Below are 24,740 nucleotides of genomic sequence, written 5' to 3' on the forward strand. Positions count from 1 at the left end.
GTCGTGATATGGAATCTTTTTCTATTCGCTGCGGCGGGAGCCCTTATGGGAACTTGCCCGTAGTACACATTGCTATAGGGGAGCTGGGGGTAAATGAGTTTGTATCGAAACAACACTTGTGTTAAAATATAACCAGATATGAAAAGGAATTAGAAAACTAAAGTGGTACATATAAAGCTGAGAAAAAAACAATTATTGGAAATACCATAAATATCAAAGAATTCCGTCAAAAATGAATAAACATTGACAAAAAGTGAAGATCGTATATTTACATAGTAAAAAATAGAGAAAGTCACAAAGTAACGTAGCAAACAAAAACGAACAAATTTAAAATAAAACAATGTAAAAGAATGAAGAAATCACACCAAACGATGTAAAGTAAAGATAAATACAGAACATTGAACATATGAAAATTGTAGTCAAAAACTGAAAAGAATACAGAGAAGCACAAGAGAAAATGAAATTAAACGTATGAGTCAGCCCTAACATCTCCTAAAACAGTCAACTAATCGCGAAAGTAACCTAAAATCTCGCTGCATTTCAATCTAAACACCAATAATGTCAATAACCAAGAACCTTGCCCACGAGTCGTTCCACTTGTTCCTTATCGTCTCCTCCATCCCTACTCAACTAGGTAGTGTAGGTATTCTTCACACATATTCGCTCAGAGCAGGCTCAATCCAGTAGCAGCAGCTCTAGGGAAGCCCTTTCCGTGAAAGGCCACGCCATCCAAGCTACACATATAATGGGGACGCGCTATAGTTCGTGTGCACTTATGCTGGGTACACCTGCACTCGGCGTCGTCGTCTAATGCTGAAGTGATTCCAACCAGCATGACGAGTCTTTTTAAATGCTATCGCGTGGCTGTAGTGTACCAACCAATACTGGTGGACTTGACTCATCGAATCCATCCGTCATGGGCGGTAATCTGAGGCTGAGATTACAGGAACTGGGGAGTACATCTGTACCGGGAAGCATGTGGGTAACTGTATGACTAACATCAAACGCACTGACTGATGTGTGGAATGTGACGAGCCTTTAACGGCAGGTTCAATCGCTATATAGAGAAGCTCCAAATTCCGTACAATCGATTTGAGTGGAATTGATATTTATTTACACTGTCCCTAATCAGCTGCTAGTAACGTTGCGTTGGGACTACACTAGTACAAATCATTATCAGTTGAAGGCACATGTGCCGGTTAAGTAGTACATGGTTGTTGTGATCAGTAGTGGTATCACAGAAAATGAGACGTAACATTTAAGAATATTGTTAAATAATTCATCAGTAAAGCACAATCGGGTAGTAAAACCCACAAAACAAAAGATCTGTAAAATGTACTCCAAAGAAATCATCACCAGTTCAGAGCACCAAACACAAAAAAACTACTTCAACAAGTTTCTATGTTTGAAAGTTATAAATATTGAAGGTCTTCAAAAAATCGTTACACACAAGGTAGAAAAACCTCAGGGTTTCTTCTACTTGTCTGGGGTTGCACATTAATGCAAAATGATAACGAAGTTTAGAGGTCAAATAAATACGACTAAAGTGATTGCAGATAAAGAGTGGAAAACTTGTATGCGTTTAGACTTTGAACTGGAACATTTCTACGTCGATCAGGGTTTCCGTAATTACACTTGAAAAAATATACCCACTTGTGATTGATACAGGAGACTAGAGCTAAGTTTTTCTTATTCCTTTAGATTTTAAATGCTCAAATTAGGCGCGTCAGGTAGTAATGCATACTTATCTAAAGACTATCCAAAATTAATTTCCAGTTAAAATCTATTTAACCGATAAAAATCCACTGGAAAACATGTGGTGGAATTGATCTGGCAAGCGATTAATCGATTACTTCAACAGGATATCATACTGATTCCACCAAGAATTCTGTTGGTAAATTTCTCTAAGAATTTATCCGTAAAATCCTCCATGGATTTTCTGGAAATTCTTCCCGGAATACCTCCGGAGTCCTCCATGAATCCCTCCAAGAGTTCCTCCAGGGATTCTTTAAGGAATTTCTCCATGAATTGCTCCATGAATTCCTTCAGGGATTTCATCAGATTCTTCCAGAAATTCCTCCAATGCTTCCACCAGCGATTCCTCCAAGAATCCCTCCGAGAATACTTTCAAGAAGTTCTTCAGGGAACCCTCCTGGGAAGGAGTTCTTCCAAGGAATCTTTCACAAATTTTTAAAAAAGACACTACATTTTTTCAGAAATTCCTCAAAGAATTCCACGAAGAATTCCTCCAGCGATTCCGCTAGGATTTTTTCATGGAATTCCTCCAAGAACTCTTTCAAGAAATTATTCACGGATTCCTCCTAAAAATCCTCCTTGAAAATTTCCAAGTACAGTCAGGTTTTTTTTACGCGGGGGATACGTACCGCGTAAAAATAAAACTCAGTTCAAAATTCAAAAAACCGCGTAAAAAAAGTCTCACCATTTCTCGACGAATCATGCAAAAATAAGACGATGAAATTTTTTTTGTATGGAGTTTTCATTTACGCGGCCGCGTAAATGAAAACCGCGTAAAAAAAGACCTGACTGTATTCCTCTCGAAATATCTATAGCGATTCATCCATCAATTCCACTAGGATATCTTCCGGAAAATCCTCCAGTAGTTCTGCCATGATTTCTTTCAGGGACTCTTCTAGGGGTTCCTCCAGAGATTTCTCCAGGAATTTCATCAGGGATTCCTACACAAATTCCTCCATGATTTCCTCTTTTAGAAATTTCGCGAAAATTCCTCCAAAGATCCCAAGTAACCAAAAGTTCCGCTTCCTATGACAAAATGCACTTTCAAGTTCCGCGAAGTTCAGATAAAGTTCCAAATGGAGCTTTCTGGCTGCTTAAGAGGCTAACGATGAGCCTTGCTGGATCTTCGGTCACAAGTTCCGGCAAGGCTCATTGTTAGCCTCTTAAGCAGCCAGAAAGTTCCATTCGGAACTTTATCTGAACTTCGCTGAACTTTAAAGCTGCTTAAGATGCTACTCGGAACTTTGTCGGAACTTTCAAGTTCATAGAAGTTCAGTTCAGTAGCATTGTGTTTCAATGAAGATTAAATTTATTTTTTTTTTCAGAAAACAACTGTTTAAGCATACACGAATAAAAGACAAATATGAATTCATCAAATCAATGAATACTAGGCTTCAGCAAAAAAAAAATGCCACCCATCGGATTCGAACCGATAGTCGCTGCATGAGAACCCTACGTTCTACCGCAGAACTACAGTTGCAATTGAGAGAACAGCAGCTAAAGTCTGACTTGAATCGATTTTCTGTCGGCCGCCAGTTTTGCACATTTGTACAGTAGTGAAGTCAGCTTGACTTTGTCAAGTGTCTTCACTCTTCAGCAACGCAGCGGTAAGTCGGCAAGCCATCACGCAGGAGGATCCAGTTCAAATTGCAGCGACATGTGTGAAAATATAATTATCAGAAGCAATTTCCGGACATAAATCACAAACCCACCAACAGCAGGGTTGTGATTCTGGAAAACACATTTTTGTTTCTGCATAAATTTTGTCAAAGTTCTGTCAGAAGCTGCTTAGAAGGCTATCCAGCGTGCTTATGTGAACTTTCAAGTTCCAAAATTACTTAAAAATGAAGCTGCTTAGAAGGCTAATGAGCAACCTCGAACGAGCTGCTTAGCTTATAGAGTACCCTTTTATCTGAACTTTTGGTTACTTGGGATTCCTCCTAGGAGGATTATCTGTATGAATCCGTGTCCTCCTCTTCTTCTTGGCGTAACGTCCTCACTGGGGCAAGGCCTGCTTCTCAGCGCCTCGGCTATATGGGCCCTGAATCCGTGTAGAATATACAATTTCCCGAAAGAATTCTTGGAGGTGTCGCTGGAGGAATTCCTGGAGGAATTTTCGAACGAATCCCTGGAAACTTTCAGGAGAATTCCTGAACATTTCTGGAGAATTCCTGATAAATGTGGTTTATTATCGAAAACAGATAGAAACGATAGTTTTATATTTTTGCCAGCAAATTTGGATAGAGAACCACCGACTAACGTTTTGAAACCCTTCATTAGGTGGTGCGATCATTTTAAAAAATAAATTTACCTGTGGAGCGGACCTGGTGTGGTGGCTAAAACACTTGACTATCACGCCGAGGACCTGGGATCGAATCCCACTCCCGACATACTCACAAAATGTGGGTTCTTCCTTCGGATGGGTAGTAAATCGTAGGTCCCGAGATGAACTAGCCTAGGGTTAAAAAACTCGGTAAGGACAGACTTGTTAGAATCCCAAAATGGCCGCCACAATGGCCGACTTTGGCACCTACTCACGATTTTGAGCGCACAAATCTCTTCGTAAACAAAACCAGCGCACCCAGCTTCTTATTTTAAGCTTATTACAGGTGAGCAAGAACAGAATAATGAAATGCACTCTTGTTTGAAGCTTGCTTCTTTAGATTTGTGCGTCTGTATTTTTGATGCACTGCGAAAGCGGGATTTCAAGACGTTTGTCCTTAATACAGACAAAAAAAATTACAATATTATCACAACGATCGGCACACTAGAAACAAATGACAAACGTGGCATCTAACAATAACGATTTTTGAATAACCTGCAGGTTAATTGCAGGAAAAACATTTTCCCAGTCTTGTAGAACATCCGCTCAGTGATGTCAGATTTTTTCGCAAGTGATTCCGTAGATGAAAAGTGATGAGCGGGGGGGGGGGGAGAGTTTCAAAAATTTTGTTCCGTAGATTCAGATGAAAAATCCGTTGATTTTCCGTAAGTTTCCGTAGGATTCCATAGAAAAACCGGGTTTTCTGTAGAATTAAACTACGGATCCGTAGATCCGTAGAAGAGGCTCAATTCCATAGATCTACGGAAATTTCCGGTGCTTTTACAGACAATCTATAAGACATGGATGGGATCTTGATAGTTCACCTGAAGGCCTGAAGTGTACAGTTGGATAAACATTTTAGGATAATTTTGACAATGGGAAGCAATCAGCTGCGTTTTTTGCTAGAGTGCCGGTAGAGGCACTTTTCTGATAAATGCGGTAAACGTGATAACAGTGTAAAGTAACGGCGAAGGTTACGCTATGCGATCTTAGACGGCGCTCGTGTTCCACGTGTATTTCACATATACAGCGGCGCCGCCTGCACCTATTCACTTGGAAACATCATGCGCAGCATGGGAGGAAAATGCCAGTCAGAAAAAAAGAAGTAAACAGCTAGTGGCGTAATAAATTCTCTGTTACTGTAATGAATCCGGAAGAAACGCAAAGGTATAATGATTTTGTTTCTAATTTACAACTTTTTGCCCCAAGGCACAAATCGCTGCGATGCCGAACAAGTGCAAGCCAGCGATTTGTCCATACAAGAAAAATGATTTTACTTCTAAGTGGGGACGCCATCTCTGAGAAAAACAAGCTTTGATTTCTTACTATTAATGGAGGAAAGCTAATTGTTTGCCTTTTTCGTTCACCAAAGCGTACTGAAAGATTATTTGTTCACTCAAAAATAAACGAATTTTCGATAGAAGGCTCGGAGGGTCAAGTCACATATACCAATCAACTCAGTTCGAAGAATTAAGATGATGTCTGTATGTATGTGTGTGTGTGCTGTGTGTGTATGACTGTGTACAAAAAGGTCACTCACTTTTAAGGCACTTTCCATTGGCCGATTTTTCGGATTATAGCTCGAATCGAACCGGAATTTAACCGCATTGTTTGCTATTGCAAATGGTCCAGATCGGTCAAGGCGTTCCGGAGTTATGATCATTTCAGTGATCCGGACCGGACCGGTAGAACTGGCCGAAAATGAACCAAGACCGATCATGCGGCACATCAAACTGCGGCGATTTTTGTAACCTTTAGTATGGTTGAAGAATTTCGTGCGGAAATCAAAACTAAAGACCAGAAACTCCATGACGTCTGCCCAAAATTCAAGATGACAGCCTAATATTCAAGATGGCGGCTCCAAATTAAACATGGCGGCTGATTAATACAGTTTTAGGCTCTAAAACCATGCAATATGGGGTATATTTGGTATGGGGAAGATGACTGGAGTCCAAACATGGCAACCAAAATATCCAAGATGGCTGCCTAAAATCCAAGATGGCGGCTCAAAATTCAAGATGATGGCTGTTTAATGAAGTTATAGGCTCTAAAACTATGCAATATGGGTATATTCGGTATGTGGAAAATGACCAGAGTTAAAAAAGGGCGATCAGAATATCCAATATTGCGTCTCAAAATTCAAGATAGCGACAGTATAATGATGGAGGTTTAGGCTCTAAAATCATCAAATATTGATCTATTTGACATGTAGAAAATGTCCGGCCCGCAGTCCAAATTGGCGACCAGACTATCGAACATGGCGGTCTAAAATCCAAGATATTGGCTCCAAATTCAATATGGTGGTCGTTTAAACTCTAAAACCATGCAATATGGATATATCTGACTTTTTCTTAAGAGTTCAAGGTTCAAACATCAAAAGTCAGATAAACGATATTCTGATACCATGAAATGGATTTTTGTCATTTGTCACTGTCACTTGAGTTTTGTTGAAATAGGCTTCCGAAGGTACGAGAAAGGCGCACATCACCGCTAGGTGGATTAATTAGGGTTTTTAAATTTCACGGCACGGTAAAGGCTGGGTATGCTGCGCAATTCAGATCCCATTGTGATCCACTAGCCTGTGCCCAGCAACTCCTATCCCTACCTCCTCGTGGTACCGGTCGGAAACTATGAGCAACCTTACCCTACGTCTCCACTAGACAGAAATGTCTTGCCATTTTGCTGCCAGAAAGAGAAAACGTAACAGAAATGATCAACACCGCTGCTTTCCATGCAAACAGCGAGAGAACATTTCTGTCATGACACATCTGTCCAGCAAAATGGCAAGACATTTCTGTCTAGTGGAGACGTCGGGTTAGGGAAGATCGGGTAACCAACCCCAGTGGGAACTTTGGTCATAGGCTGACAAGGAAAGGGGGGGGGGGTTGCTTCGGCAAACCTGAGCGTCTGCTCTCCAAGAGAAGCGGCTCACAACAGCGTCTGATCCCCATTTTAGGGGCGGCTGATCTACGTCCGAGTGCCAAGGAAGGACTCTAAGCTCAACTGTGCACTATGGTCCACCGGAAAGTAGAGGGTTGGTGTCAGGCCCTACGAGCCAGCCGTAAAAAATCATTGTAACGGAAAATCAGCAACAGAATAATACGAACCGAGACCAACGGCAACGAACCCAGCTAACAAAAAGGACTTGCGATTGGATCTCTCAACTTCATTGGGAGTACCCGCATACTCGCCGATCTACTGAAGGACCGCGGGTTCGGCATCGTAGTGCTGCCGAGGTGTGTTGGACAGGATCCATTGTGCGAACGTTTAGAAGAAATCATGCCAGAACCTACCAGAGCTGCTGCAGCACACGCGAGCTGGGAACAGCTTTCATCGTGATGGGTGATATGCAGAGGCGCGTGATCGGTTCGTGGCCAATCGACGAAAGAATGTGCAGGTTGAGGATCAAGGGCCGATTGTTCAACTTCAGCATAATAATCGTGCGCAGCCCACACTCTGGAAGTACGGATGATGACAAGGACGTATTTTACGCGCAGCTCGAACGCGAGTACGATCGCTGCCCAAGCCACGACGTCAAGATCATCATAGGAGATTTGAACGCTCAGGTAGGCCAGGAGGAGGAATTCAGGCTGACGATTGGTAAGTTCAGCGGCCACCAGCAGACGAACGAAAACGGCCTACGACTCATTGATTTCGCCGCCTTCAAAAATATGGCCATACGTAGCATCTTTTTTCAACACACCCTCCCTTATCGTTACACCAGGAGATTACCACAGCAGACAGAATCTCAAATCGACCACGTTCTGATTGACGGACGGCACTTCCCCGACATTATCGACGTCATGGCCTATCGTGGCGCCAACATCGACTTCGACCACTATCTGGTGATGGTCAAACTGCGCCCAAAACTCTCCGTCATCAAAAATGTACGGTACCGGCGACCGCCACGGTACAACCTTGAGCGACTAAAACAACCGGATGTCGCCTCAGCAGATGCGCAGAATCTCGAGGCCGCGTTGCCAGACGAGGGCGAGCTCGATGAGGCTCCTCTAGAGGACTGCTGGAGTACAGTGAAAGCAGCCATAAACGACGCAGCCGAGAACACCATTGGGTACGTTGAACGGAATCGACGGAACGAATGGCTCGACGAAGAGTGCAGAACGATTTTGGAGGAGAAGAACGCAGCGAGGGCGGTAATGCTGCAGCAAGGGACTCGACAGAACGTGGGACGTTACAAACAGAAGTGGAAACAGCAGACCCGCCTCTTTCGGGACAAAAAGCGCCGCCTGGAAGTGTGAAGAAATGGAACTTCTGTGCCGTTCTCAAGTAACACAGAAGTTCTATCAGAAGCTTAACGCATCCCCAACGTGAGCCGAAATATGCAGGGATCTGGGAAGCCGAACAGCTACCGGTGGAGTGGACGGAAGAGGTAATCTGCCCCATTCACAGGAAAGGCGACCATTTGGAATGTGAAAACTTCAGGGCGATCACTATTTTGAATGCTGCCTACAAATTGCTGTCGCAGATCATCTTCCGTCGTCTGTCACCTAAAACGAATGAGTTCGTGGGAAGTTATTAAGCCGGCTTCATCGACGGCCGGTCGACAACGGACCAGATCTTTACCGTACGGCAAATCCTCCAGAAAGTAATGTGATTCATGCAACATTTATTTGAATCAAAACACATTTTCACTTTGACTAAAATATTACATATGTCGACACCGAAGATGATGAACCATTCAACTTATTTTGTCAATGCAAAAATGAAAGAAAAATATTTATTATCAACAAAAGGTGACTTGAAAACTTGTGCCGATACTTGGCATGAGGAACGTACAATATTTGTTGGGTGAAAACAAGAAAAATATGGTTTAGTTCTGACAATAATAGCGATTTTTTTTAAATATGGAACGAACTCACCGATAATAATTCATCTGCGGACAGAAGCAGCTCTTATCACTCTTATCAGAAGGAAATAAATATTTTATTGAAACTGTATTCTAGGATATCATAGGATTTACATACAATTCCAATAATTTATGACATGGGAGAATAATTTTCTTTGAAACAATCGCAATAAAACAATTGCATGAAACGAGCTCACCACTGGCAGGAATCAAAAAGCCAATCAAAACGGCGCAACATGTTTCTCCTTTTTGTAAGATCATGTATCGTTAAAATTATAACATTTTTTTATAGAAACTTTCAGACAGACTATACAACTATCGGTTTTAAAAGGGTTACCATCAAAGCTAGTACAAACACCATCGCAGTAATCAGCTGATGGACGCCACTATATCTACTCTCGCTCGCGTTTGATAACAGGCTTCCACTTTCGATTTCAAGCGCTGGCTGATGGCAAAATCAAAACAGAGAGCGCGTCTCTCGTGAATCAACAACCCACGCTCACTTTTGGCGACGGCGACGGTGACGATTCGACGTCATACTTTATGGTTTCCTCTCGAGACGAGACTGCGAGCTGATGGGCATCACATCCAGCTCCAACAATTGTGATGATACGCCTTGCTTATAGGTATGACACGAGACTTGAACTCGCACGAGTCTGTGGGTTGAGCGCTGCCTGCAAGTCGTAGGTATCTACATAGTTGTTGGATAAAACCCGCGCTTCGCATATATACGAAAACGGTTCTAGCGATCAGCGGACATTCGTCGCTCGACCGTTGATTTGATAAGACTTCGTGAGTTTCGCAAGATAGGCAAATGCACGCGTGTGATCTCAGCGAGTTTTCTTCGATTTGATTTCTGTGGCAAAAGTGGAAGGAGGAAGATTTTTGTGCAAATACGGTTCGAGTGACTTGCCAAACGTCAATCGATAAGGGTTGCGGTGGTGGAGTGAGCGTCGACTGGGTCAAAGTCATCGAAGAAATGATAGGAAGGGTTTAGTTACAGAAAGAAGAAAACGAAATGAAGTTCGATAAAAGGTAATTTGATGAGAAGTGTCGTTTTGTGTGGGAAAACTAGCAGTTACTGGATGGAAATGTTTTTGTGCTGAATTTGAGGGACAGTGAAGGTCAACGAACGAAGCGAGTGTTCGCACTGGTCAACAGTGGAAAAGCTAGCAACAAGTGGAAAACTGAGAGGCAGAGTTTAGAAATCTCGCTCGTCGGGAACAGAACACCACCAGCGCCGGTGACGATAATTTTTATTTTGTAGGATAATTAAGAAGAACGATAACTTAGATGTTCGTCAATACATTGTCTCCAGATACGCCACATTCAATAACAGTGACTCAAAGCTCGAAGTTCAACTTTCAAACGTTTTGCTAATTCATTACTGCCGACCTGTGCAATCAACCCATTCAAATCAAATAAAGATAAAAGGTCAACGAACGGCAAAACCCTCCCACGCGAAATGGTGTTTCCTAGAAGGATGAAGAATACCCGAACTCCAGACCAAACCAAGAGAAGAAACAAACAAAGCAGTTGAGACATAAATGATTTGATACGTGTGCCATGCCCAGACGAGAGTTTAACGTGCCAGATGAATGATGGCAATGACATAATTTTAGAAAATGGGACCACTGAAACTGAGTTAGAGCGGTAATTTGAAACCCAAGTGATACAGTTCTAACCGTGGACGATGAACATCTGGTATGAGAGCTGGGATTGCTAGGTTCAAAGGTTTAGAACGTTGGAAATGATGATAATAACACACTTGGTGCGATTAAAAGCTGGGAACCAGCTATTTATGACTTCTTAAAACCAAGTAGATACGAGGAGATTCTAAACACCTACATAAAGCCAACATAAAATCAAATTGGTTTTATAACAGCGCTCAAAACCACCTGAAGGCAAATTGGTCTTCAATTTGTTGCTTGGGAATTGTATTTAAGAACTTTATGAGTATTGTCATCATTGTATGAAAATTTAAAAACTGTCCTTCTCTTGTCTTACGGATATTTGAAATTTGCTTTCCTTAGTTTCGTCTTACTGAGTTAACATGTTTACAAGTCTACCATATTTGACCCAAATTTTACAAGCTTCACAAAACTATAGGATTTACATTCCTTTCCCACCTACAGCAACGCACAGTCTCCCCTAGTTGGTGATACGATCCTTGAAGCACGGCATCAACCTCCCGAGTATCAGGAAGAGTCAACCATCATTCCAACAGTTGTCATTAGTGGTACCATTAGTGTAGAAAGTAGTGCAATCGTAGTGAATAACAACCAAAGTGAAGTGCAAATCCCCGAAACATTAGAATCGCAAGCATTTCAAAAAGAAGAACAGGAACAACAGCCTCCTTCGAGAGTGTTAGCGTCCTTCTATCTAGATGGGAAACTGGAAGAATTAGATGAACAGTATCTGCAACAGAAAGAGGAAGCTGAAGATGAGAAATTCCATTCCACGACCAAAGGAGTGTTCAATCAGGTATGTTTCGAAAAATGTTCTTTCTTTGCATCTTTGCATTAATGAGTGCTTAAAAATCCCTAAAAAATACTCAAAATGTCATCTTAGCCGTGATGTGATAACTAAAATTTAAACGAGCTATAATATAAAATAGGGCTCATTTTATCAGCCCTTTCAAGGTTGACACTCGAAACCGAAACAGATTGCTGTTTGAGTTTATGAACGACTGGCCTCTTTAGTGTACTGTACATTCAATCCACCCACTAACCTTTGTTATTTGTTCTGTTATGTTTAAGGAAATTAACAGTCTGTGTTTTGTCAAATATAGAATTAGATAACTGGTATCATTTACATGAATATTATTGCAAAACGAACCCTTTATCTCTTGTGATCGTTTTATAGCAGCATATTGTAAACATAACATGAACACACCGTGGATGAAGTTGCTTAAATGAGTACTATGCACATTGCCATTTGTAACCTTCTCCTCTTCTTGGTTTTAGGACAGCTCTTCTCAGGGAGCATCCATTTAGTACGTCACGCTAAAATTGGGAATTTTCGACCCCCCCCCCCTCCCCCCTTCGTACGGGGTTTTCCTATATCTAATACACTGCTTGTCACACTTTTACAAACCCCCCTCCCCCCTAGGACCGTGACGTACTTAATGGATGGCCCTCAGCTTAGTGGTCTATGAGCACTTCCACAGTTATTAACTGAGAGCTTTCTTTGCCATCAATGACCATTTCGCATTTGTCTATTGTGTAGCAAGTGCGAATATATTCTATGCTCAAGGAAGTCAAAAAAGTTTCCATTACCAAAAGTTCCTTAAACGACCTAGAATCGACAATTCAAATCTAATAAGAGTTTTCTATTTGCTTTACTAATATGAAATATGATCTTCGAGGAAAAATGATAAAATTTTCGAGCATTCCAGAGAGTATTTATAGTTATTAATTGAGGGGCCTTGAATCAAAGGGGTGTAAGTGACCATTTTATCGATTTTTAGCTGAGCATTTCAAAAAATTCTTCAGATTTCAAGCTTTTAAGGAACTTTTTTTAAGATTATTTTTACAATGATTAGAAAAATTACAATATATCGTAGAAAATTGGGTCGTTTTTGAAACTCCATACATTTTGTATGGATTGAAAAATTGGTGAAAAACTTTAAACCTCATTTATTCGAAAGTGGGTTTTTGTCACTTACACCCCTTTGCTTCTAACCCCCTCAATTGTGGTTCATGTAAGAAACCAAACAAATCCATGTAATTAATAGTGTTTTTGTTACTTTTCTTACTCAAATTCAAATCACAATTAAATTCAATAGCATTTTGCTAGGATGTTGTAACCTCGATTTGGTATTCGAATGAGTGTAATCAGTTTCGTACCTTTTAATTCCCCCCTACACACTTAAAAAATATTCGCGGGCTCGGCTTTCCGCGCACAGCCGACTACTCAGCAAACTCAAAAACTGATATATCAGTTAAATTTGCATTTGTTAGCTGATTCTCAGCAAAACAGTTGCCGAACCTCAGTAATGAACTGTCAAAGTTGCTGAGGTCTCGGTTATGTTGCTATTTGCCGATCGCTCGGCTGTGCGAATCTCGGCGAAAGTTTGAGAAAATGCTGAGATCCCGGCATTTCAAATTAAGTGTGTATGTTGCTTATCCTTTGACAGATACACGTATTACGACTACCACTTGTAATCTTCATCAGTGTCAGTTATCCACTTCGATTTGGTGCCTTTAAGAGAACGCAAATTGGTAGAAAAACCACTGAGCAACTGATTGAGATATAGATACACTAAGTTTATAATATGTCCTGAATAGTCATATAATATTGTTCCTGAATACTATTTGTAAAATATCTAGATAACTAACTCAAGTAATCATTAGCACTACAGTTTGCCTTTTTGGCCTTATAGGGCTTATATACGGCCAATATAGAGCAGATCAGTTTTACACTAGCACTGTATTGGCATGCAAGCGAAAAATAGTGCTACCTACATGGCTACTTTCGCAAAGCACAATAACAATAAAATTCAAAGGCGTTCCACAAGTTCCCAAAGAGCCCAAAAGAAAGGGGGTTCCAAGAGACTAATGATAGTAACTATGGCATCGGCAGCCAGGGCACGTTTATAGAAGAGAACAAAGGGAGGTTTCAGGGGCGTTTCAGAGGGTCCTAATGGGTTTCAGAGGGTACCGTAAGATTTCAGAGGCGTGCCAAAGAGGTCCCAAGAGATATCAGGGAATACCAGGAGATCTCAGGGGCGTTTAAGGCCATGCCTTCAAAGGAATCCGATGAGGTTCCAGCGCGTCTCAGGGGGTTCCAAGTGGCTTCAGGGATGCTTCTCAGAGGGTTCCAGGAATGTTCCAGAAGATCTCAGATGCGTTTCATTGAGGTTTCAGGAAGTACAGAGAAGTCTCAATGGCGTTTAAGGGGATCTCAAGGACTTCAAGGGCTCTCGGAGGCCTCCTATGACGGAGTTTCAGGTGCATTTCTGAAGGTCTCAGGGCGATTCTAAGGGGCCTCATGGGCACTTTCAGCGGCCCCATGGGATACTAGCGGCCTCAACCTCAGGAACGCTTCAAAAAGTCTCAGGGGTTTCAGGGGGATACCAGGAGATCTCAAGGGCATTTCAGAGGTTCCCAGGACATTTCAGAGTGTCACATGAAAAATCAGGGGCTTTTGTGGGAGTTTCATGGTCATCTCAGGTTATTTTAGGGGATTCAATGGGGTCTCACGAACGCTTCATGTGGAGTTCCAGGTCACCTTACGGACGCTTCAATGGGTATCATGGGCTTCCCTGGAGGTTCCAGAGGGTTTCAGGGGCGTTTCAGGGGGTACCAGGAGATGTCAAGGACGTTTTAAGCGGTCCCAGGGGGTTTCAGGGAGTACCATGTGGTCTCAGATATGTTTAAAATGGTCTCAAGGTTGTCTTATGCGATGTAAGAGGTTTCCGAGGGATCCAGGTGGTCTCAGAGGCGCTTCAAGGGGTCTCAGGATGACTCAGGGGTTTTCTGGGGCGGGGGGCTCAGGGTCACTTCATAGAGCCTCCGGAGGTTCCATTGAAGTTGCAGAAGTTCACAAGGGCGTTTCGGGGCTTGCAAGGGCGTTTCAGACAATTTCAGGGGATTCCAGGAGGTCAAATGAGGAAAAAGCAGGGATAAAACGGGAATAAATTCAATATCTCTGCTTGGAGTGGTTGGATTCGCTTGAATTTTTGACATTACCTTTGAAACCATTAGTTTCAGATAAGGAAGGTGTCACTCGCCGCACAATGCTGCCGTAGTATTGAATGATGCTGGTTTGGCTCACCGCATGGCCTTAAAAATTGAAATATCTTCAAATAACCCCGGTAACCCCTATTTTTTTGAAACTTTCACAAGCATCTCCACCCAGAGTGGAACGGAATCGATAAAAACAGGGCCATCCTTACGTAAAATTACCGATACCACGAAGGGGCTGTCCATTAATTACGTAAGGGAATTTTTATGATTTTTCGACACTCCCTCCCCCCCTTGCTGGATTTTTTGTATGACAACCCATTTTTTTTTTGTATGGCGCGTAAGATTTCTCAAACCCCCTCTCCCCCCATAAACCCTTACGTAATTAATGGACAGCCCCAAAGTTGTTATATAAATAAGGAATTTATTTTGCATGCCAGTCGGGAATAGATGAGGATTTTCTCTAAAAGGTGAGAGAGAGAGAGCGAAGTAAAACGTGCTCAATACACTGATTTCCAGCATTGTGGTGAATGGCATCTTCCTTACTTGAAACTATAAAGATTTTGGCAGTTTAAGTCAAAAACTCGAATCGCTCCACTCCGAGCAGAGATATTGAATTTATTCGCGTTTTATACCGATTTGTTTCCATTGAGGGGCGTTTCAAAGGGATCTAACGAGATTTCAAAGGCGTGTCAACGAGATCCCATGGAATTTCAATGAGGACTCAGGGGCGCTTCAAGGAATTTCAGGAAAATTGCAGGGGGCTCCAGAGATCTCAGGGCACTTCAGGGGGATTCAGAGAGTGTTGCAAGAGATTGAAAGACGTTTTAAGGAAATCCCACGGGGTATAGGGAGCTCAAGGGGTACTTTATGGGTCCAAGAAGCTTTCCGGGGGAGTTTTAGGGAGTTTCAGGGGCTCCCAAGGGGGAGAGAAGCGTTTCTATGGTGTCCCAAGGAATTTCAGAAGGTACCATTAGGTATCAGGGGCGTTTCAGGGGGTCTCACGGCTGTCGCAGAGGGTTTCAGGAGCGTTTCAGGGAGTCTCAGGGGCGTTCCAGGGGGGCTTAGGGACACTGCGAAAGGTCTTAGAAGGTTCCAGGGAAATTCCAGAGGATCTCAGGGGCGTTTCCGGGAGATCCTGACATCCCTTGGGACCTTCCTGAAACACCGCTCAAATATCCTGTTACCCACTGAAACTCCCCTAAGACCCCCTGAATTTCCCCTGAGACCCCTTGAAATCATCTGATACGACCCTGAACCCACCTTAAACGCCACTGAGGCCTCATCGTACCACTGGAACCCCCTGGGGTCCCTTGAAACGCCTCTAAGATCTTCTGGTTACCCCTGAAACACCTTGAAATCCCCTGGGACTCTTTATGTTCAAATGAGTTGCATTATGAACATTATGCAACTTTTTTTCATTATGCTACTCATTTCAGCTGCATAATGACCCAGTACGGAAAAATAGGTCATTATGATACTGAAATGGATAGTATAAAATAAAAATTTTAATACTGAATTGCATAAAAATATTTACTTTAATGGGTAATGGGTTGGAATTGGGTTGTTTAGTGAATAAAATATTGCTATTTTTTATAGCCTAATCGAAAGAGCTCATTTTTCTGAGTGAAACGTGATCTTATTGGATTCCAATACCTTTGTTTTGGTGGTTTAATTAACAAAACAGTTTTAATTTTCGTGGATAGAATGACAGTTCAATCGATAAAGTGACAGTTCGACCCGAACAAAAAATTTTCCCCATACAAACTTTAAATGCATTTTAAAAATAGTTCCCGGACTCCAAAAATTATGAAATTTTGGATTTCGACTAATTTTTGGGCGGAGAATCCGTTTATGGAATAATCCGGATACCCCTAAAGAACCCAATTACGAAAGGTAATCTACCTAATATTCACAAGGGCCGATTTCTTCACCTCGGCTTACCCAGTAAGCCAGGCTTACCCATATAGTTAAGCCTGGCTTAACGCTTAAGCCAAGGTGAAGAAATCGCCCCTATGAGGCTCAAAATACTACATGTCAAAAACAATTATTTGCCACTTATATTTCATTCTATTTTATGTCATTTCTGCTGTCATGCTTCTGATAATTCCAATAACATTTTCCAGCTATACACTGGAACCTCCTTTTAGGCACATGGCTGAGACTGCATAAATTAAAAATGTGCATAAATTATAAAAGTCATAGAAAGAGGGAATCTATATATATAAAAATGAGTTTGAAGTCCCTTTGAGGCAACAAAACTCACGAATGGATGAACCGATCAAAATGACCCTTGCATGGTTCGATTCGTATTCATGGCAGCTGTGCAAGTAGTAAAATTTGTGGAAATCATCTAAAATAGTAAGAAAATTGATAAAAACCTGATTTTTTATGAACTGGGAAGAAAATCAACACGATCGCAATAACACCGTTCTAGAGTGCCGTGCTGCAATGAACCCAACAGTTGTCAAACCAAGACAGCTTGGCAAGACAAAGTTTGCCGGGACAGCTAGTTTATACATAAATTAAGCTTGGGCTTCAATGAAGGGAACAAGTTCGCGAGAACAGGTCTTGCTCCTGGGAATTTGAGGTGGGGCTAAGGGGGTTTCCAAAAGAGTCGAAAAAAGGGGGTTTTAGTGGCGTTTTAAAGGGTTGCATCAAGAGATTAGAAGAGCCTTTTAAGGGCGTTCTGTCATGATTTGTTGGCGTTTTAATAAGATTACTTTAGTATTATAGTATTATGGGGGTTTCAGGGACGTTTGATGGGGCTTCAAAGGCAATTCAAGGGATTTCAGGAGCCTTTCAAGGACGTTACAAGAGGTTTGAGGGGCGTTTCAAGGTATTTTAGAGTTATTTCAGAGAGTTTCAGGGTGTTTCAGGAACATTTTGAGGGCGTTCCTAGAGATTTTAAGGGTGTTTGATAGCATTTTAGAAATTTTCAGGAGAGTTTCAAGGGGTTCATAGACCCTATTAAAGGCGTCCAAAGGGCTTCAGAGGCATTTTAAATTAATAATGATGATTTTAAGGGCGTTTCAATTAAGTCAGAGTCGTATCAGGGAGTTTCAAGAACACCTCTAAATCAAAGGGTATTTCAGAGGCGTTTCAAAAGTTATGTGATGGGGTCTCTGAAAATTCTCTGAAACTTCCTGAACTGTCTCCAAAATCCCCCTCAACCCCCTCGGGCTTCATATTACACTCCTCTACAACGATTCCGTAACGCCCCTGAATCTCGCCGAAAATGCTCTGAAACTACCTGAAATGCCTCCAAAATCTCCCTTAACCCCCTCGGGCCCCATGTAACGCACCTGATACGGTCCGAAACCCTTGAAAACTTCACAGTAACGCTTTCGTAACGTCTCTGAATCCCAACGAGAATGCTCTAAAACTTCCTGAAATTCCTCTGAAATCCTATTTAAAGCCCCGCGGACCCCATGGTACTCATCTCAGAGAGGCTCTGAGATCTCCTGGTACCCCGCAGAAACCCCTTGGGACCCACTGAAACGCCACTGCAACCTTCCTTAGCTCTCCCCTATAAACACATTTAACAGGTTTTAGTGTACTCATTTCAAATCTGTATAATAACACATTGTTATGTTCTTGGCATTTTTCTCGAGAAGCGTTCTAATTTTACTTATACCCCATAACCGGTGACATAGAACTCTTAACCTTGGATATGCCGAAAAACTTTGTTGAAGACAACAAAGTGATCAGACGTTAAGCCATGTCTAAGGTACAATCCTTTTCACAAGCGTCTGATTTGTTAGCATCGTTAACAAAGTTTTTATATCATTGTCCTCTATGGTCAATTTTTATTTTTTTACTAGTGGCTATAAGATTTGCAAATAGCCAAATGATATTTTTATGACAATTTTCAACCCTGGTCCCATCGCAGATTTTGATAGTAGTTTTAACCCCTCTACTCCATAATCTGCCTTTGAATGTTTTTCTTATGATAGTTTTTACCCAACCAGCTGGATCTCAATTCCAAAGAACAAACGATTCTGTCAGCACAGCTCATATTTCTAAGCAGTTAATTGAGTTATAGTTCGCTAGATTCATTGGTTAATAGGAGCTTTTAGCAAACCTGTAATTACAGCATGTGTAAGGTGATGAATTGCAGTTTTTTTGCTGTGTTAATAGGATTTGTTCAAGCCGATGTGCTGTTTGAGAGCTAATATTAAACTCAACAAACATTTGTCAAACAAACAAGTTTTGCAATGACATCGATGCATATGTAATATAACTTGAGAACCATTAGCATCTCTGATCAAACGATGAAACGACTAAATATATTGACGATTCATACACGTGATCATTTCACGTGATCCCATCACTCGTCATCCCACATCACTTTGAAATTATTTCGATTTCTATCCAGCAGAATATCAGTAGTCAACCGAAGAAGTCAACAACCATCTGATGCAACAAATTAAAACCAATCAATTTATCAATGTGCCCAACTGCCATCCGTTTGATTCAATATTCCGCCAGCACGCACTCGATTTGACCCCACCTACTCGCCAGTCAAGCGAATCAATTAAAAACTCTAATCGATGTGATCGAAAGCACAACAACAGCACAAATTGCATTTCATCACATATGTATAGTGGCCGGCACAGACTATTGACCAATCATTCCTTCTTTCTATCATTCAATTCAATTTCAGTGTCTGGTGACATGTGCAGTTCTACTCCTGGCGGCAGCATGCGGGATGCCGATTGGATACTCGGCCGTACTTCTTCCCCAACTGTACAATGTCAGCGAACCGCTCTTCATCGACATCGAGATGGGCTCGTGGATCGGTGAGTAATACGCGGTAGGGTTACCATACTTGGTATTCGGGGACATATAATTGAGAACGATACATAAATCGAAGTGAATCGGAAATGAGTAGAATAACTCTATGATGGGTAAATAGTTTGAAATACAATCAATACAGTTACGAAATACATATTAAAAATGAGTTGATAATAATTGAAAATAAATCTGGCCACTAAAATTTCACAATTAAAAACATCTAACTTTAAATATTATCATAACTATCTTTACTTTATGTTCATTACTATATATTGATAATATAGTTATTTCCATCAATACTATTATTATTATTACATATTACTGTGATTTTGGTTGTCATCGTAATCACTTTTTGCTATCATTATTATTTTTATTACCTTCATTAGCTTTTGTATACATCAAATTATCAGATCTATCGAAGCTCATGATCTTTCAAATCGATGTTTCTCATAAGTATACAGTGCACTACTTTGAACTTGTTTACACAGTTTCTAATCTACAAGTACCTTCTAAAGGTCACAGTATATATAGTAACCCTAAAAAAGCAACAACTACTTACTACGGACGGAAATACGTTACTTACTGTCAAGTGCAATCGTAAGTCAACAATGGCGAGATAACATTGACTTGGCTCAAGCTCAGCATGCCGCAGCTTGAGTAAGGTCCTACCCCCGTCGACGGCAGCGTCGTACAAATCCGAGGGTGATCTCTACTAATGAGTTAGAAATGGAATGCATTAGTTTAATGTCTGTACACACAACGTGGACATCTATACACATTCAAAGGGAAAAAAGTGGGTCAAACACAACTACTTCTCCGATAAGAACCAGAATATGGACAGAGCATGTTACCCTGTTGGAGATTTGATGTATCTAAATAAACGCACTACACGCGCGGTCAAGAACGTTTCCTCCCCGTTGGACTCGTTTGGAAGATATATGAACGTATGCATAACCGTATACTTGAGTATAGGAACAAGCTGGACCTCCTCATCGTTGTGGGTGAGTGACTGTCATGGCCCACCGTGTGTCTATATTTGTTCTCCAAAATTGTTGAAAATTAAATGATTGTTCCTTTAGGCGCTTAACAAGAATTTATTTAGATAGCTGCCCATATCTCAGAGTTGACTAAGGAAGCAACGAGATCCAGTAGCAGAGAGATTGTTTTTGGACAGGAATGCGGAATTATTAAGATTGTGATTGTGATTCGAGCCCCTCGGAACTAATTTCAGGAGTGTCATAGATATTGTCAGCTATAATTAATAATTACTATATAAGCATACACGTGTGGTCCAAATCATACAATAACAAACCACTAAACTACGGCTAGTAATTGAACTACTTTACTTTACTTTCAGTCCTGAGCACCCCATGGTGGTGCAGAGGGCCGAATTGAAAGATCTCCTTCCTGGGCGATTGCTTGCCATCGCCTTGATCTGTGGCCAGGTCAAATTTCTGTCGACTTCCTTTATTTCTTTGTTGAGGCTGCGCCGCCATGAGCCTTTGGGTCTGCCTCTGTTGCGATATCCTGCTGGGTTCCAATCTAACGCTTGTTTACAGATTTCGTTCCCGCCCCTGTGTAGAGTGTGGCCGACCCACCTCCACTTTCGCTCCCGAACTTCGCTATCGGCTTTTAACACCCAAAAGACCAAGGTCATTTTCGCAACAAATTTTCAACTTGAAAAATTCATAACTCTGTTGATTTTTATCCAATCCTAATGAAAATTTGAGACAATATCCAGTTTTTATTCTAGTTTTGATAAAATGGGACACGAAGTCTAAAACCCGGATGGTTTCGGAGTTATTCCGGATTCCCGTGGGGTACCAACGTTATGGTATTTGGGGTATTTCTATCAGAACTATTTTTTTCTCTATGGAACAACTTTAAAACATTTGCAATAATTGAAGCTTTATCGAAGCTGATTGTATTAGTACATTTTCTGAACACCTGGAGTCCTTCTGGATGTTTCTGGATCCCCTGGAACGCCTCCGGGGGAACCGGTGCCAGGGGACATTTTCATTTTTACTCCAAAACATACCGTGCGGCAGCTCATTCTTCATGATTTTCCGTCAGTAGGATAATTTTAGCTGTAAAAATGGGCATTGACCGTTTTGGCCACTTCGGGAACATCCGGGGTGCCCTAGCGGAACCTGTAGTAGAGGACACTTGTATTTTCACTCCAAAATATACCGTGCGGCAGCACATTCTTCATGATTTTCCGTCAGTAGGATTATTTTAACTGTAAAAATGGTAATTGACCGTTTTGGCCACTTCCGGAACATCTGGAGTGCCCTGGCGGAACCTGTAGTAGAGGACACTTGCATTTTTACTCCAAAATGTACCGTGCGGCAGCTCATTCTTCATGATTTCCGGTCAATAGAATTATTTTAGCTGTAGAAATGATCGTTGACTGTTTTAGCCATTTCCGGAATATCTGGAGTGTCCTGGCGGAACCTGTAGTAGAGGACATTTGCATTTTTACTCCAAAATATACCGTGCGGCAGCTCATTCTTCATGATTTCCGGTCAATAGAATTATTTTAGCTGTAGAAATGATCATTGACCGTTTTGGCCATTTCCGGAACATCTGGAGTGCCCTGGCGGAACCTGTAGTAGAGGACACTTGCATTTTTACTCCAAAATGTACCGTGCGGCAGCTCATTCTTCATGATTTCCGGTCAATAGAATTATTTTAGCTGTAGAAATGATCGTTGACTGTTTTAGCCATTTCCGGAACATCTGGAGTGCCCTGGTGAAACCTGTAGTAAAGGACACTTGCATTTTTACTCCAGAACATACCGTGCAGCAGCTCATTCTTCATGATTTTTCGTCATTAGGATTGTTTTTGCTATGAAAATGGTCAATGACCGTTTTGACCACTTCCGAAACGTCCGAGGTGTCCTGGCGGAACCTGTAAAAAGGATACTTCCACACTTATTCCAGAACATACTGTGTGGCAGCTCAATCTTCATGATCTTCCAAGAACAAGATTCTTATAGCTATGATAATTGTCAATCATAATTATGGCCATTTCCTGCATTTGTGGGGTTCCCTAGTAGTGACTGTAGTAAAAGACCTTGCACTTTGCCTCCACAACTCATCGTGCGGTTGCTTATTCTTTATGAATTTTTGTCAATACGACTCTTATAACTATGAAATCGGTCATTGACCATTTCGGCCACTTCTGGAACACCCAGGGTGCCCTGGAAGAACCTGTAGTAAAGGGTGCTTGCATATTTACTCCATAATATACTGTGCAGCAGCTTATTCTTCATGATTTTTTTATGTTCAGGATTCTTATAGCTTTGAAAATTATCATTGACATTTGCATGGTGCCCTTGCGTAACATGTAGTAACCTAATGTGTGATAAATTAGCATTATGGTAAAGTTCTCGGATGAAAACAAATAAAAATAATGTAATAACCTAACGCTATCCAACTTAAAAAGTTTTATCGTTTCAAATAGATGAAAGACCCTCCCTTTTTATTATGTACCTCCGGAATAAAACAAACGTCAAAAGTTGCCTGGTTAGTAATTATAAGTAAGACAAACATGTAATCATTTTTTTCACTCTCCTGACTCAATCTCGTCCCAATTTGAAAACTGTTCCTTTCTTCTAAAGTTGCCTCCAGGGATTCCTCCAAGAATACTTGCTGGGATTGCTACAGGAATTTATGCTGGGATTCATGTTTTACTGTGTTTTTTTCAGGAATTGCCGATTCTTGGAGGTGTTTCTCCAAAGCTTCCTCTATGTTTTTTTCTGAGATTCCAATATAGATTCCTCCTGGAAACCCTTCGAGAATCAGTGTTGAGATTCCTCCAGGAATTTATGCTGGTGTTCCTCCAGGAATTCCCTTGGGACTTCATCCATGCATTTCCATAAGATTCTCTTCTGATATTTTCCTAATAATTTTTCCAGTCATTCCTCCTTTGAAAACTCTGAAAGTTTTTCTTTTGGATTTCCTTTAGGTCAGGGCTGCCCAACGTACGGCCCGCGGGCCGCATCCGGCCCGCGAGGACATTCCATGCGGCCCGCGGCACGAATGAAGAAAAGTATTGACTTTTTTCCGGTGGAGTAATAAATTTGAATGTTTTCTCTTTTCCAATGAATTATAATTTCAAAGCAAGCTTATAATTTAAAGTCAATATAGGTATTTTCAAAGATTTTCAATCAGTTATTTTGAGCTTCTTACAGATTACGTCCGGAAGAGGCATCAAATTTTCGCAATGAACTTTGAAATGTTTACGAAATTTCTGGCTGACATTGCAATTTAGAAAACCAACGTTTCAGCGTAACCTCAGAGTAATTCTACTCATTTTCAAAATTTCCATTGTTGGGGGAAATGGAGCCCCTGCGTCCAATCAGATGAACAATAATTCAGATTATAAGATGCAGTGTCTTAATTGGCTTCTTTAGCGGTGTTGAGATAATTTCATATTCTGAATCTGCATGCCAAACTGAGCCGAAGTCCAAATTTTCATGAATTTTGATGTCCGGGAACCAAGCCGGGAACCCATTTAAAAATAACTTTCAAGTTTGTATGGGAGCGATTTGTCCAATCACCCCTCGTCGCATTTTGTACTGGTCAGAGCAGTCAAACAGTTGCCCAGCTGTCAAAAGGTGATTTCAAAATATCTCTTTGTAATTGATTTAACAGCGGTTTTCAGATCGTGCACCGCGGTGCACTTGGCCCGTCAACTGGTGTGGAGTGTAATCCATGGCCCGCGATCGTTAAAGGTTGGGCAGGCCTGCTTTAGGTATTCTTGCAGGTATTTCAGGAATTTCTACTGGTACTTACAAATAAATTTATCTAGAAATGCATTCAACAATTTCAGGAAGGATTTCTCTTATAATTTCTCCTTGAATTACTCCGTGGATTTATACAAACCTTATATAGAAGATTTCCTAAGGATTCATTCAGGATTCCATCATATGATTCCTTCAGGAAATCCTGCTGGTTTTTAGAAGCTCTACTGAGGATGCTTCCAGGGATTTCTCCATTTAACCTTTCAGGACGCGCGCCATCGAGCAACCGAAACTGCATCGCGCTCGCGCTGTTTACGTCGAGCGAGGTTTTTTAGTAGTGTTGTACTTTTTACAACAGCGCGCGCGCTGAAGGGTTAAGGAGATTTCATAATAAAAGCATCTCTATGGATGCCTTCAGTTATTTTCCAACTCAAACATGTTATCTAAGAAATTCTCTGTTAATTTCTCCACGATTCCTCTATAAATTTCCCTGTACGCTTTCGTCTATGTATTTTCTGTGCTTACTCCATAATTTCTTCTTAGAATTTTTACGGGAACATCTTT

General features: G+C 41.3%; 1 protein-coding gene across 1 annotated transcript in view; it reads left to right on the forward strand.

Moving 5' to 3' along the window:
- Window positions 1-9,453: 9,453 nt before the first annotated feature.
- Window positions 9,454-24,740, forward strand: part of LOC109428885 (facilitated trehalose transporter Tret1) — a 50,703-nt gene continuing 35,416 nt past the window's right edge. Inside the window, exons 1-3 of the mRNA XM_029875035.2 lie at window positions 9,454-9,980; window positions 11,081-11,429; window positions 19,299-19,434. Coding sequence (XP_029730895.1) covers window positions 9,964-9,980; window positions 11,081-11,429; window positions 19,299-19,434 — 502 coding nt within the window. The 5' untranslated portion in view covers window positions 9,454-9,963. The remainder of the gene's footprint in view (window positions 9,981-11,080; window positions 11,430-19,298; window positions 19,435-24,740) is intronic.

Source organism: Aedes albopictus, chromosome 3 (assembly GCF_035046485.1).
Source record: "Aedes albopictus strain Foshan chromosome 3, AalbF5, whole genome shotgun sequence".
NCBI lineage: Eukaryota > Metazoa > Arthropoda > Insecta > Diptera > Culicidae > Aedes > Aedes albopictus.